Below are 12,979 nucleotides of genomic sequence, written 5' to 3' on the forward strand. Positions count from 1 at the left end.
TAGTAAAAAAAAAAAAAGAAGAAGAAAAAGAAAACATGATTTCTTGATGATCTGTTCACGTTTTTTAATGAGTCGTTTGTTTCAAAAAATGATATTATATTCTCAAAAATCATATTTTCAGAAGAAAAAAAAAGTTAGATCATCATAACATCATTAATGTAAAATATCTATTAATTTTATTATTGGTGACTAATTTGATATGTTGAAAATTGATCAAAACCGAATCAGAAACATCCCAATTACCCAACACCTTATTGTATTGCTGTTGCTGCTAACTATTTTGTCATTGCTGCCCAACAACCACACCTCGTTTAAGGACCAAATAATGGAGGTTAACAACTTTAAAATCAAAGACAATGTAATAATTTTCATAAATACTTTAATAGGGACACATGAATGTATAAAGGGACAAAAATGCAAAATCCTAATTCATAACCAACAGTTAATTCTGTAGTGTTTGTGGAATTATGGGTATCATCTCTTTTTTTTTTTTTGGTGAAGTAGGGAGAAACTCCCCGCGAGATATATTAAAAGCCTCTATATCTAAAAAGGACCGTCGTAGCTACATCAATAATAACTTTTAAACTGATAAAGGACATATTAACATCAAAGATACGAGTATTGTCTATAGAAAGATTATACTTAGCAAGGGCATTAGCAACTTGATTAGCTTCGCGAAAAATGTACGCTATGATGTAATAGCAAGATAATGAGCCATGTGTTGGATCTGACCAATCAGGTGGTGACATGGATGCTCTAGGGGATCACCCCAACTTTTTTGGGAAAAATATAAATTATATTAAACCCAAAATGATACAACAATAAACGGGGCATACCCCGCAGCTAGAGAAAATCAAAAGTCTCCCTAATACAAGAAGACATATATCAAGATGTTAAAACAAATACAATAGGTGCGTTTATCTATACATAAGAAATTTAATCTTGCTAATAACCTCTATTACAGAAAATTGATAATCTTCAAAAATCAGCTTGTTCCTAGACAGCCAGATGCAGTAGACTGTAATTGCTATAGTCAGACAACGAAATTTTCCTTGAACACCTGATGTGGATCTGCCCCTAATTAAAGAGTTAGTAATACGCTGCAAAGAAGTGAAACATCTGCGGAAAGGAGCCAAATCACGAATGTGAGCCCAAACTTGGAGAGATTTCCTGCAAGAAAAGAACAAATGAACATTTGACTCAGCCTCATTTGAACATAAAGGGCAGAGGGAACCCTTGTTCAAAAAAGCAGCTTTGTCAAGAGTAAGCAGTCGGTTCCTTTTAGCAAGCCATAGAATGAAAGACATCTTAGGGGGGATTGTTGGGTTCCATATAACAGAACACCAACTAACAGTAGGCTTGACACCTCTAATGTATTCATAGACTTTTCCAACAAGCAATTGTTCATTGGTGCTCCAAGATTGAATCCTCTTTTTGGCCTCTTTCGTACTTAGCTCTTTGGAGATAATAAAGTCCCTTATTTGAATGATTTTCTTTATCAAAACTAAATCTGATGAAGAAGTATTGTAATTCCACACATCGCTCCCTCTGAAATAGTAATTGTGAACCCACCAAACCCATAAAGAATCTTTCTTACAATGAAAGTCCCACAGGATACGGGAAAGAAGCACAAGATTCCAGTCCATGAGATTTAAAAGGCCTAAACCCCCTGCTTTTTTCGGAGAACAAACTACTGACCAAGCAACCAAGGACTTGTTTTTGCCAATATCTGCTTTGCCCCACAGAAAATTACGGCACGAAGCGTTGATCCGGTCCAGAACAAATTGAGGCAAAGGAAAAATCCCCATTCAGAAATTCACAATTCCTTGAATAACTGCTCTGATCAACTCTAGCTTACCTGTATAAGATAAAGACTTCCTGCTCCATCCCTGAATCAGACCAATAATCTTGGAAAGCAAGGGAGCATAGTGGCATACATTTAATCTAGATGATAAAAGGGGAACACCCAAGTGTCTAAAAGGGAAGCCACCCAAGCTAAATCCAGTAAGCTGCTGAATATGAGAAAGCTCATGAGGCCTAATACCGACTGAGTATATGACAGATTTATCAGAGCTGATGGAAAGCCCTAAAACCCTACAGAAGTGTTGAAACTTGGCAAATATAGTTGACACAGAAGATATATCTCCTCTAGATAGAAGCATAATATCATCTGCAAAAGCCAAATGAGATAGCTGAATACCTGCACAGTTGGGATGAAATTTAAAATTGGCATCATCCTTGAGGCTGCTCATATCTCTGGAAAAGTACTCCAAACAAAGTACAAACAGATAAAGGGAGAGAGGATCCCCTTGTCTAAGACCCCTCTACCCTTTGAAGTGGCCATAAATGGATCCATTGACTGCCACACTAAAGGAAGTGGAAGAAACACATTCCATGATCCAAGTACAGAACTGGGCTGGGAAGCCAATGGACTTAAACATCCAATCCAAGAATTTCCAGGAAATGGAATCCTAAGCTTTATGCAAGTCAATTTTCAGGAGGCATCTCGGAGAGGATCTTTTCCTTGCATATTTGCGCAAAATCTCTTGAACTAGGAAGATGTTGGCCATCATCTTTCTGTTCTTAATGAAGGTAGTTTGAGTTTCCCCAATAATAGTCTCAAACACTGGGGCTATGCGGTTGGCCAGAATTTTAGACACAATTTTGTATAACAAATTACAACAATATATAGGTCTAAAATGGTTAACCAGGGAGGCCTGATCATGCTTAGGAATAAGCGCAATAATAGCATGGTTGATCTGCTTTTAAATTTTTCCCGTTGTAATAAATTCATTAATCGCCTCATATCATCACCAATGATATTCCAAGCCTTCTTGAAGAATAAAACATTGAAACCATCTGGCTCTGGAGCTTTATTGTTATTCATCATAGAAATAACGTTCCAAACCTCTTGCTTAGAAGTAGGACAAAGTAAGGCCGCAAAGCAATCGATGGGAACCTTAGGACCCCTGTTGCAGATCGAAATGGAAGGAGTTTGGGTCAGCTCATGAGCACTAAACAAATTCCTAAAGTGATTCACAAAAGCAAGGGCAATTTCATCTTGGGAGGAAGTGTTATGCCTATCCTCTAGCCTTATGGCAGCAATAAATCGGCTATGTCTGTTGCGCTTGATTAAAGCATCAAAAAATTTGGAGCATTTATTAGCCTGCAGGAGATATCTGTTTTTGATGAGCTGAGCAAACTTCATAGACTTCGCTTTTCTAAGCATAATGGTTTGCCCTCTAGTGTGGTTTGCCAGAGCAAGAAGGGAATGGTCCTGAGGATTTTGCTTTAGAGAATTAAGCACACTGTTATATTCAATCTCAACTAACTCTACTCGGTTGGAGATGTTGTTGAACTCCTGCTTAAAAAGATTCTTCAAGAGAGCTTTAAGAGCTTTCAATTTCTTACAGACCTTGAACATGCTACAACCATGAATATTTTTCTTCCAGCCATCTGCAACAATTCTTAAGAAATTTGGATGATCCACAATAGCATTGTTGAATTTAAATGGAGAATTACCTCTAGGCACTAGCAACTTAGTGGTGACAACTAGAGGAGTATGGTCTGAAATAGAAATAAACTCCATAACTTCACAAGCAGAATTTCCAAAGGAATTGAACTAGGCCTGATTACATAAAGCTCTGTCTAGTTGCTCCACACCCTGCCATTAGTCCACGTGTACAAAGGGTCATGAGAGTTGATGGTCCCCAGCCCCAAGTCAGAACAACAATCAACAAAATTTTGCAACTCATAAGCATTGGGCTCAGCTCCATTGAAACGGTCGGTGGGAGACAAAATGGAGTTGAAGTCATCAATGAGGAGCCAGGGGCAGTTCATATTAGCATTGATACTATTCAGATTTATCCAAAGAGATCTTCTTGCCACAATGGAGTGAAGACCGTAGATGAATGAAACCTGAAAGCGCTTGGCAGTGGTTTTACAATCAATAACACAGTGAATCAATTGGGCATTTGACTCTAAAACAGAAAGATGAATCTTATCCTGCTTCTAGAGGATAAGAATTCTGCCAGCATTATGAGAAGCGAAGTTATGCGTGAAGTGTCAGTCACCAAACTTTCTTCTCATGATTTCCTCAACTGAAACCTTATTCAACTTAGTTTCCAACACAACCATGACGTTAACTTCCTTGCAGCAAAGGAAGCTCTGCATCGCATGATGTTTCAGAGGCAAATTAAAGCCTCCCCGACCCTAGTTACATCTTTATGATTTCTTCCTCTTTGGACATCAGCGTGCATATCCTCAGTACGGGTTGTCTTTATGAGTTGCACTTTTTTACCTTTTTTTTGGTGTTTTATTTTCACCTGAACAAACCCCTCTTCTATAGGATCACCAAACTCAGTGTTTCCTGTTTTTTTGAGGTTAGAAGAATTATGAAGGACAGGAACATGATTTGCAACCAGGACATGTTTTCTGTGAGGAGGGACAGACAAATTAGTCTGAACAATCTTTGGATTATCAAAGGGGTCTACTGTATTGGTATGTGGGGGCATTGCTGAATCACCCACTTGTGGCTGATCCAAGGTGGGAGAGGCTGTGATGAGAGCAAACTTATTCGCAGTGACAGTTTTACAATTAGTGAGGCAGTGCCCAATCATCTTGCAGTGAGTGCAAAAAGAATGTCTATTTTCATACTCAATCTTTTGCACAAAAGTCTTCCCTGTAGGAAGTCTAAATCGCACTTCATCGATGAGCTCCAAAGAAGCATCAACCTCAACTAAAGCTCTAGCAAAAGAAATAGACCCCTTAGAAGCAGTAAGATGGTCAGATCGAATGGGCGAACCAATCTTGGACAGGATTTTCCATAAGGCTTGAGGATTCCAAAGCTCCAGAGGAAGATTTCTGAGTTTAACCCAAACAGAGATCTTGTTGAGCTCCTCATTACCAAAGTCAAAGAATGCTGACATAACCTTCAGCAGTAGGGGTCTTTGAAATATGAAGTAAGGGCCTGCAGAGAGGACTTGGTTAAGATCGTCCTCAGACTCAAATTTAAACACCAGCCAACCACTTTCATGAGCTGAGTATGAAAACTTGACTCCCCATTTTTGGCAACAATCCAACAGAGCTTTCTTTCCTGGGAAGCGGCCAGCCACATAACCAATAAGGCTATGTCCCCAAGCCTCTTCCAGGGATTGCAAATCAGTTTCTTCCAACAACACTTCAGCATCAGAGGGTGGAGGGGAGAACTTTATTCCAAAACCTTTGGAAGAGTTTCTGTTATCTTTGAACAAATTGACCCAAGGAGTAGGAGCCTTATTGTCATCTAACTGCGGTGATGACTTAGAGCCACAGGAGTGAGATGAATCATCATCAGTAGTTGAATCATTGTCCCCTAAGGTGCAAGAAACTTCTGGGGAAGATTAAGATTCAACACTGCATTCTGACAAATTATCAAACACTTGGTGTGCGACATCATCAGTTTTTGCAGAACTTGTCCCTGCCTTTTTTACGAGCACCTTGCCTACAAAATTATCCTGTGAAACAGTATAAGCATTCTAATTTGCTTGGACAACATCCAAGCAACCAGCCAGACCAGAAGTAGCAGATGTTTGGGATTTACCTGAACCTGAGGTAGTACCCTTCACCATAATTTGCTTTGCAACTGAGTGCGATCGACGACCCTTGTTCTTCCCCATCAGGAGCAGTTCAAGCTGGCTATTGCAGGTAGTAACGAACTACTTCATAGCCCAAGATGAGAAAAAGTGATAGGACATGCGATTGGAAAAAACAATGAAAAGCTTTGGAGACCGAGGCAGTCAGAACTCCCAAGGATCGAAGAAGGAACCCTAGCATTTGTAGAGAGCAAAGATCCACTCCGTCGGTGGCTAAGCCACTAGGCAGCACCCAAGGACGGAAGAAACCTAGGTTAATTCAGTGGTTTCTTTTTTGGGGGATCACCCCAACTTGATGAGATTAATAAATGTCATCAAATTGGATTCAACATCCAAATTAGTGAAAGCTCTCTCCGCTCCAATATTGAGATCAACTTTGATGGCACATAGCTCCGCTTGAGTAACAGAGCAAAATCCCAAGTTATAACAAAAAAAGAAAAGATCATCGCTCCAATTTATGAGCGCTCCACCACAAGCAGCATTAAAACTTGTTTCTCTCATGAATGCACCATAAGTGTCTCGTTTCTATCTTTGCAAAATTGTTCTTATCGCCTCTACCAAACACAAGGCAACTGTTTGTTTTTTATATATAAAAATCGAAAACAGATATAAGAAAATATGCAACACAGCAACCAACTAAATTAAATATCTTTGAAAGGTCTAAGTGTAGTTTGTGTAGTGTGGTTACAAGGGAAATAATGAGAAATAATAATATGAATGCATTTTTTTTCTTCATTCTTAAAACAAGGAAGTAAAGATATATAATTTTAATTAAAAGTAAAAATAAAAATATTTTTTTAAATCATCTTTTTATTTAAGGGGAGTTTAGTACCAGAAATTCAGAAGAAAAAAAAGTTTAGTACGAGAAATTTTTTTCATGATCGGAAATTCTGATAATCATGGTTTTTAGAAATAAAATTTGACTGATTGATATCATATAAGTTTCATGAAAATAAAAGATTACTCCGTAATATGGACTATGGAGTAGTATTTTTAGCATTCAAATATTTGATTGGAAAGAACTTTTTGGTGAACATTAATGGGTAGATAATGATGATTTAATTTAAAACAGAAAATGAGTAACTTTACGAAAACAAATCAAAACAACTATTGCGCGGCTTTCTGACAATATTCTGCGTACGACCACTCTGTCTTCTTCCACTGTTTCCCTTTTCTTTATAGGCTTTCGAGCTCATCCCATGCCATTAGCATTAACATTAATGCAAAACAAAACTCACATTTATTATTTCTATATATTTTATGCTTATTCTGTCAATTCTGAGTTTAATTTTATTGGGAAATGAGTGAGATGAGAGAGAGATCAAAATCAAATCGAAACAAAACAAAACACAGTGCTCAGTACCCTCTCTCACATTTACTACTATTTTGCTCTTCTCTCTAGGCCTGCCCTCTCTCCCTAGGGTTTGTTTCACTTATGCCTTCCCAACTCCTCAGCCTCAGGTTTGTGTAAAATATTGCTGGATCAATTTTCTCCATTTTCAAAGCTGCATTGCATTGCATGTGCATTTATGTTTTAATTTTTATTTCTTGAATTGGTAATTTTCTCTCTCACTTTGTGTGTTTCTAACAATATGACTTTTTAGTCTTTCAGAAGTTGAATGTAGATGATACGGAAGGAGAGAAGTTGCCCTGTCCTGTCGGTGGCTCTGATCTCTGTAAATGCTCAATGCTCTCCATCTTGCATTTTTGTTTGGTAGGTGGGTTCATAATCACACTACTTTACTTTTGGGGGGTTTCAACTTTTGCTTATTTTCTTTTCTTTTTCTCCGTTTTCTACTACTTATTCATTCATTCCCGTGATCTACATGAATTGAAAGGTAGGACATTTCCACGATGCTATATGCTTACTTCGCCATTTCATCACCCTCTCTTGGAAGTTGCTACGGAATCTAGGGGTTCAACAACCTAAATAAAAGATTATTTTCTTCCGTATAAATTTTCCTGCGCTTTGTTGCTGATTGTCAACATAACAAACTACTACTAGTACTTGGGTCTGTTATTTAGTAGTAGTATTCTCATTCTCTTTTGATGTGATTATTATGGTTTTTGACCAAAACATTTAAAATATATGGCTGAGTGTAGAATAGTTTGTTTCTGAAAGTAAGGTGATAAAGCATGGAGTTTTTGAAAATCAAAAAGTTCAGAAAATCTCAGAAAGCAAATGGAGAAAAGGATTTGGCAGACAAGGCAGTGCCTGAGCCTGAGGAACCAAAGCTGAACACCGATGGTCCTGATCAGTGTAAATCAGAAAACGCAGACTCTGCAGGTGAAGCAGAGGATGACGATGATTTTATTACCAATGAGGTTAAGAGGAGGCTAAAAGAATTGAGAAGAAACAGTTTTATGGTGTTGATTCCTGAAGAAGATTCCTGCCCTGAGGAAGGGGAGGATGAAGAGGAAGAGGAAGCCGGAGAGACATGCTCAAATGAATGGAGGGATGTGGAGGCAGAAGGTCAGCAATGGTGGCGTGGTTTTGATGCTGTATTTGAAAAGTACTGTGAAAGAATGCTGTTCTTTGATCGGATGAGCACTCAACAGCTTAGTGAAGTTGGCAAAGGTAGATTTCAATTGTTGCTTTGATTTTTTATGGGGTAGGTGGGGGTTAAAAAAAAAAACATTACAGATAACATCTGGGAGGGGGATTTAGTGTTGGTTGTTGACAATGATAAAATCAATTCTAATTTTAGTCTTCCTATGATGCCAACTCTATGCTTCAATGCAGATACTAGTAATGATTGGGAATGTCAATTTCAGTTTCTGCTCTGGGTTCATTTATGTGTTTTTGTCTATGGACTTGCCACACATGATGTGTGATTAGTACGATAATGGACACCCGATGAAAATTTACTCTTAATATCGAATCAAAGTTGAGGGAATTGTGTTCAACAGTTCGAGTTGCTTGATCCAATCTTATAATGAAAAGTTCTCTGGTAAAAAATGATCACCTGATTATATTGAATTTATCAAAGACATTATTTGGAGATAGTAACCATGATATTGTCTCCCTTTTACCACCTGCAAACTCTAATTATTGATAAAATATATTATTTCTGTTATCTTCATGTTTGTCTTGTCTTGTGATATGCTGCACCCTCACTATGTCAGGTTCACAGTATACTTCAACTCCATCTCCAAGATCTGCTTCAAAGAAGCTGGCTTCTCCCCTTCGTTGTCTTTCCTTGAAAAAATTTGAAGAACCTGATGATGAGACTGAACATCTTCAACAGCCTGAGCATGACCCCTACCAGGATATTGAAACAGCATATGTAGGTCAAATTTGCTTGACTTGGGAGGCGCTTCATTGTCAGTACTCTCATATGAGTCAGAAGATATCTTGGCAACATGATAATCCTACCTGTTACAACCATAGTGCACAAGAGTTTCAACAGTTCCAGGTTCTATTACAAAGGTTTATTGAAAATGAACCTTTTGAGCAGGGCCGTCGAGCTGAAATTTATGCTCGCACTAGGAACAATTTGCCTAAACTGCTTCAGGTTCCTAATATACGAGGTGAATTTCTTGTAAATTGTTGGAGTGTCATGGATACCACTGAAGTTAATAATTAAGATTATGGGTGTCACTGAATGTAATTATGCTTTTTTGGCTCTCGTGTGCTTATGCTTGTAATTGAATGACTAAGTGCTCAACTTTATGAATCTATTCAGGTTCAGATCATGAATTGACTGATGATTCAGAGATGAGAGTTCTTGCTCCTGATCTTATCGGGATAATTGAAAGTTCTATCCTTACATTCCACCTTTTCATGAAAAGGGACAAGAAAAAGTCAAGTGGTGCTACCAATCAGAACCAGCTTGATACTCCTCTACAACAGATTCAGTCGACTCTTGAAAAGGTAAATTTAAAGCCTTTTCCTTGTGTAAGATTGCAATTTTATGATATTCCTTGATTAAGGTAAATTTATAATATATTCCTAAGGCTAACCAATCATCTAATGTTGTATGAGCTATTGTCTACAGAATTTTTTGCTGATCAGAGTTTCTTTTTAGTTAGAAGCTGATCAGTGATTACTATTCTGCATCTAAATATGATGCCAGCAGCTGAGCTAATTTACTATTATGGATATTAACTATACGACTAAGATAATGTATGCATTTTCTTCCTAATGCAGAAAGTGGTGAAGCTGAAGGAACTGCGCAGAAAGAAAAAAAATTGGAAGAAGAATTCTTGGCCCCAAAAGCACGAGGACATTCAGGTTTTGCTTGGCCTTATTGACGTGAAGATCCTGTCAAGGGTTCTGAGGATGACGAGGATGACTAGAGAACAACTGTTTTGGTGTGAAGAAAAGATGAAAAAACTGGATTTATCAAATAGTAGGTTAGAAAGGGATCCATGTCCCATCCTCTTCCCTTGCTAGGATCAGTTGTATATCTGATAAATAGCAGCTAATTATATAGTAGCATCAGCTTTAGTTCTTTCTCCTTTGGATCGATAACTGTTGCTGGTTTTGAAGACGTCATCAAATCGGCCCTACAGCTGTTTAGGATTTCTTGGGAAGAATTCGGGATACTGTATGACAATGAGGGCAAGAATGTTTTCTGTTACCTAATATGTATTCTTGTTCTGTCAAAATTGTGAGTTTCCAAGTTGCTTTGTGAAACCTCCAATATAACATTGTTGTCACGAATTATTCTTGTTGGCTCCCAGAGTCGTCGATTTAATGTTTACAACAATGCATCTTTTTTGTCTGAAAATGCTTTGCAACTAAGGTAAATAACTAAGAATATTATAAGATTTGCTGTGGCACCATCAACTATTGCTTTATTTTTTTCAGATTCGTACATGTTTGATTGAAAATTACATACGCATTCCTCTTCAATTTTTGTCAAATTCTGTTTGATACCTTTCTTTTTTCAATTTTCGCACTAATCTTAATTGTTTAAAAATATTACACAAACGTTTTTTAATTGTTTGAAATATATCATACCCTATTTTTTTTCTAAGAAAAGTTGATGGAAATGTTAAAAAAAATGAGATTATAAAATTATCTATAATCTCAAAAACTAACAAAATGTTAGTGTAATTTACTTTCAGCCTTTGTATAAAAAAATCACTGGTAATTATTTGATATAATGATATTGAAGAGAGAAGATCTACTCTTAAACAAATATTTAACTTCTTAGGTCCTAGAAGGTACAACTAATTATAATATATTTTATTTGATCAAAATTATATATTTTTTTCTCTTGAGCACAAATACAATCATATCACGTTAGTCATTAAAGTAAAAGGATTTAAATATCATTTTTATATAACTGTTTAGGGTATTTGTCATAATATTTAACCAGTAGAATATTAAATAGAATAACTCTATTAAGAGTTACTGGTAGAGTTATTCATAGAATAATATAGTTAAGGGTCAGAGAGTAATTTGATGAAGTATTGAAATTTATTTAAAAAACTTACGGGTCTTGAAATAAATATTATTCAATATACTTGTAGAATAGTTTGGTTAAATGATGCAAATTGTTGAATGGATGTGTACAGTTTTGTTTGATATAAATTTCAAAGTTGACGGGAAAATATCGTTTACCAATAGTCTTTTGATGGTATAATTAAGCCATAAAGTCTTTGTTTATTTGGTTGTACTAAAATGGAAATGAAAGAGAAAGACGGAAAAAATAGAAATATAAAAGTCAAAGAGTGGTACTAGTTTGATTGAGAATTGGGAATTGCGATGGATGGGAGAGGCGGAAGCAGAAGGAGGAAAGGCGATAATCGCGTTGGTAATTGGGAGTATAGTCTACTATCAATGTGCCTACCGCAATTCTACTCTTCTCTCTCTTTTCTCCGATGTCGTCTTCATCGTCCTTCTCTGCTCCCTCGCCATTCAGACAAATGAGCATTTATGCATTTCAATTTCATTTTCCCCACTCAATTAATTAGGGTATGTTCTGACTTGCTTAGGGTTCCTCTTGATCCCCTTGAGTGGCAAATATCTCAGGAGAGTGCGAACGCGATAGTGGCATGGTTGGCTAATACGATTGGTGCCACGACAAGAGGCTGTTTCTCAAGGTCATTCTCTTACCGTTGCCTATGCCGGTAGGTACAACTTTCATTTTCTTAATTAAATACTTACAAATCTGCATTTTACATTGAAATGCCCTTGCACAGGACATGTTTGCCGAGTGCTCTCAATCTATGAAGCACGGACATCCCAGCCTCTTGTCTTGTCCGATGTCCGACACACATCTGTGTCAGTGTTCGACATCGATAAGACACCCGTACTACGTTCTATATTTTGAACATTACATATATTCACGTGTCCGTGTGTCTGGTGTCAGTATTGGTGTTAGTATTGGTGTTAGTGCTTCATAATTCTCAATCAATTAGCTCGCTGTAGCCGGAAGAACACATGACACTACTCAAACTCAACAACAAGTTACAAGACACCATCATCTAATTGTAACATACACTCTTCATTTTCTACTTCAATACTTTTGTTATTTCTTGTATGCCGGATTTAGCCCTTTCTTTCTTTTTGAGGTCCTTTTGATTGCCGATTTATAAATACATTTTTTTAATTCTTGTCGCATGTAAATCATATTTACGCCTTTACTTTTGGAAGTGCCAAATCTTTTTACTATATTAATATCATAGGCGCCAGTAATTTTAACTTGTAATGTTACGGAATCTTCATTTTTTATTTTATTCTTTAAAATGAATGATAACGATCAAATTAAGCATTTTATGATATATAATAAAACGACTAAATTAGTTTGTATAGGTCCCAGAGGTAGATCCTTTCCTATCTATTTTACCCATTTTGATTCTTCAATTTCGATCAAATTGCTAAAATGCTTAATTAAACGCGTTCTATTTCATGGCAACTATAGCCGCAAACTGTATGTAGAGTCCTATTCAAGGATGGTTCATAAGTTAAAACGCCCAAAGGTCTTAGAAACTAGAATTTCTTTTATATTCAGACTATAATTACGATAAACTAAATATAATTAAACAAGATTGAACAGTCCCACAATATTCGTCGAAAAAACAAACCTTAGTAGCTCACAAATTAGAATTGAAGCCGAATGCTTATTAATACAAACAGAAAACTAAAGTTAAATCACCATTGTTTGATAGTAATAGACTACAGTTAAGACGAGAGGCAACAAGTTACATATAGCATATTGACAGACTTTATACATTTAGAAATTTGATAAAATTATTACTTTTGGGGTCATCATATGTAAAAAGAAATCCTTAATGATTACTTTTAATGAAATTTTCTTTTCAATTATGTTTTTTCATATACAGTTTACATAAAACATCTAAAAAAATCTAAGTTCAGTTTCACTTAAATTAAC

General features: G+C 36.5%; 1 protein-coding gene and 1 long non-coding RNA gene across 13 annotated transcripts; both read left to right on the forward strand.

Moving 5' to 3' along the window:
* Window positions 1-6,871: 6,871 nt before the first annotated feature.
* Window positions 6,872-10,366, forward strand: LOC114422545. 12 transcript variants are annotated; one of them, XM_028388947.1, is made up of 6 exons: window positions 6,872-7,094; window positions 7,238-7,351; window positions 7,737-8,211; window positions 8,760-9,164; window positions 9,320-9,507; window positions 9,784-10,366. In XM_028388947.1, exons 3-6 carry the CDS (start codon window positions 7,770-7,772, stop codon window positions 10,027-10,029), a joined length of 1,281 nt encoding a protein of 426 aa, XP_028244748.1. In that variant the 5' UTR covers window positions 6,872-7,094; window positions 7,238-7,351; window positions 7,737-7,769; the 3' UTR covers window positions 10,030-10,366. The 12 variants fall into 12 exon arrangements, with proteins under 12 accessions (XP_028244748.1, XP_028244749.1, XP_028244747.1 ...); XM_028388948.1 differs by having other exon boundaries at window positions 7,742-8,211; XM_028388946.1 differs by having other exon boundaries at window positions 7,756-8,211.
* Window positions 10,367-11,262: 896 nt separating this feature from the next.
* On the forward strand, window positions 11,263-12,213 carry LOC114424450. Its single transcript, XR_003668991.1, has 2 exons — window positions 11,263-11,714; window positions 11,787-12,213. It is a non-coding gene; the product is annotated as an uncharacterized LOC114424450 (long non-coding RNA).
* Window positions 12,214-12,979: the final 766 nt, after the last annotated feature.

The sequence above is a fragment of the Glycine soja genome, chromosome 8 (assembly GCF_004193775.1).
Source record: "Glycine soja cultivar W05 chromosome 8, ASM419377v2, whole genome shotgun sequence".
Lineage (NCBI taxonomy): Eukaryota > Viridiplantae > Streptophyta > Magnoliopsida > Fabales > Fabaceae > Glycine > Glycine soja.

Excerpts from the sequence above, each read along its gene's own strand:
- LOC114422545 (XM_028388947.1), top strand. The coding sequence starts at position 7,770 with ATGGAGTTTTTGAAAATCAAAAAGTTCAGAAAATCTCAGAAAGCAAAT. Across the intron at positions 8,212-8,759 it reads GCTTAGTGAAGTTGGCAAAG|GTTCACAGTATACTTCAACT; the intron begins GTAGATTTCAAT and ends TCACTATGTCAG. Across the intron at positions 9,165-9,319 it reads TCAGGTTCCTAATATACGAG|GTTCAGATCATGAATTGACT; the intron begins GTGAATTTCTTG and ends GAATCTATTCAG.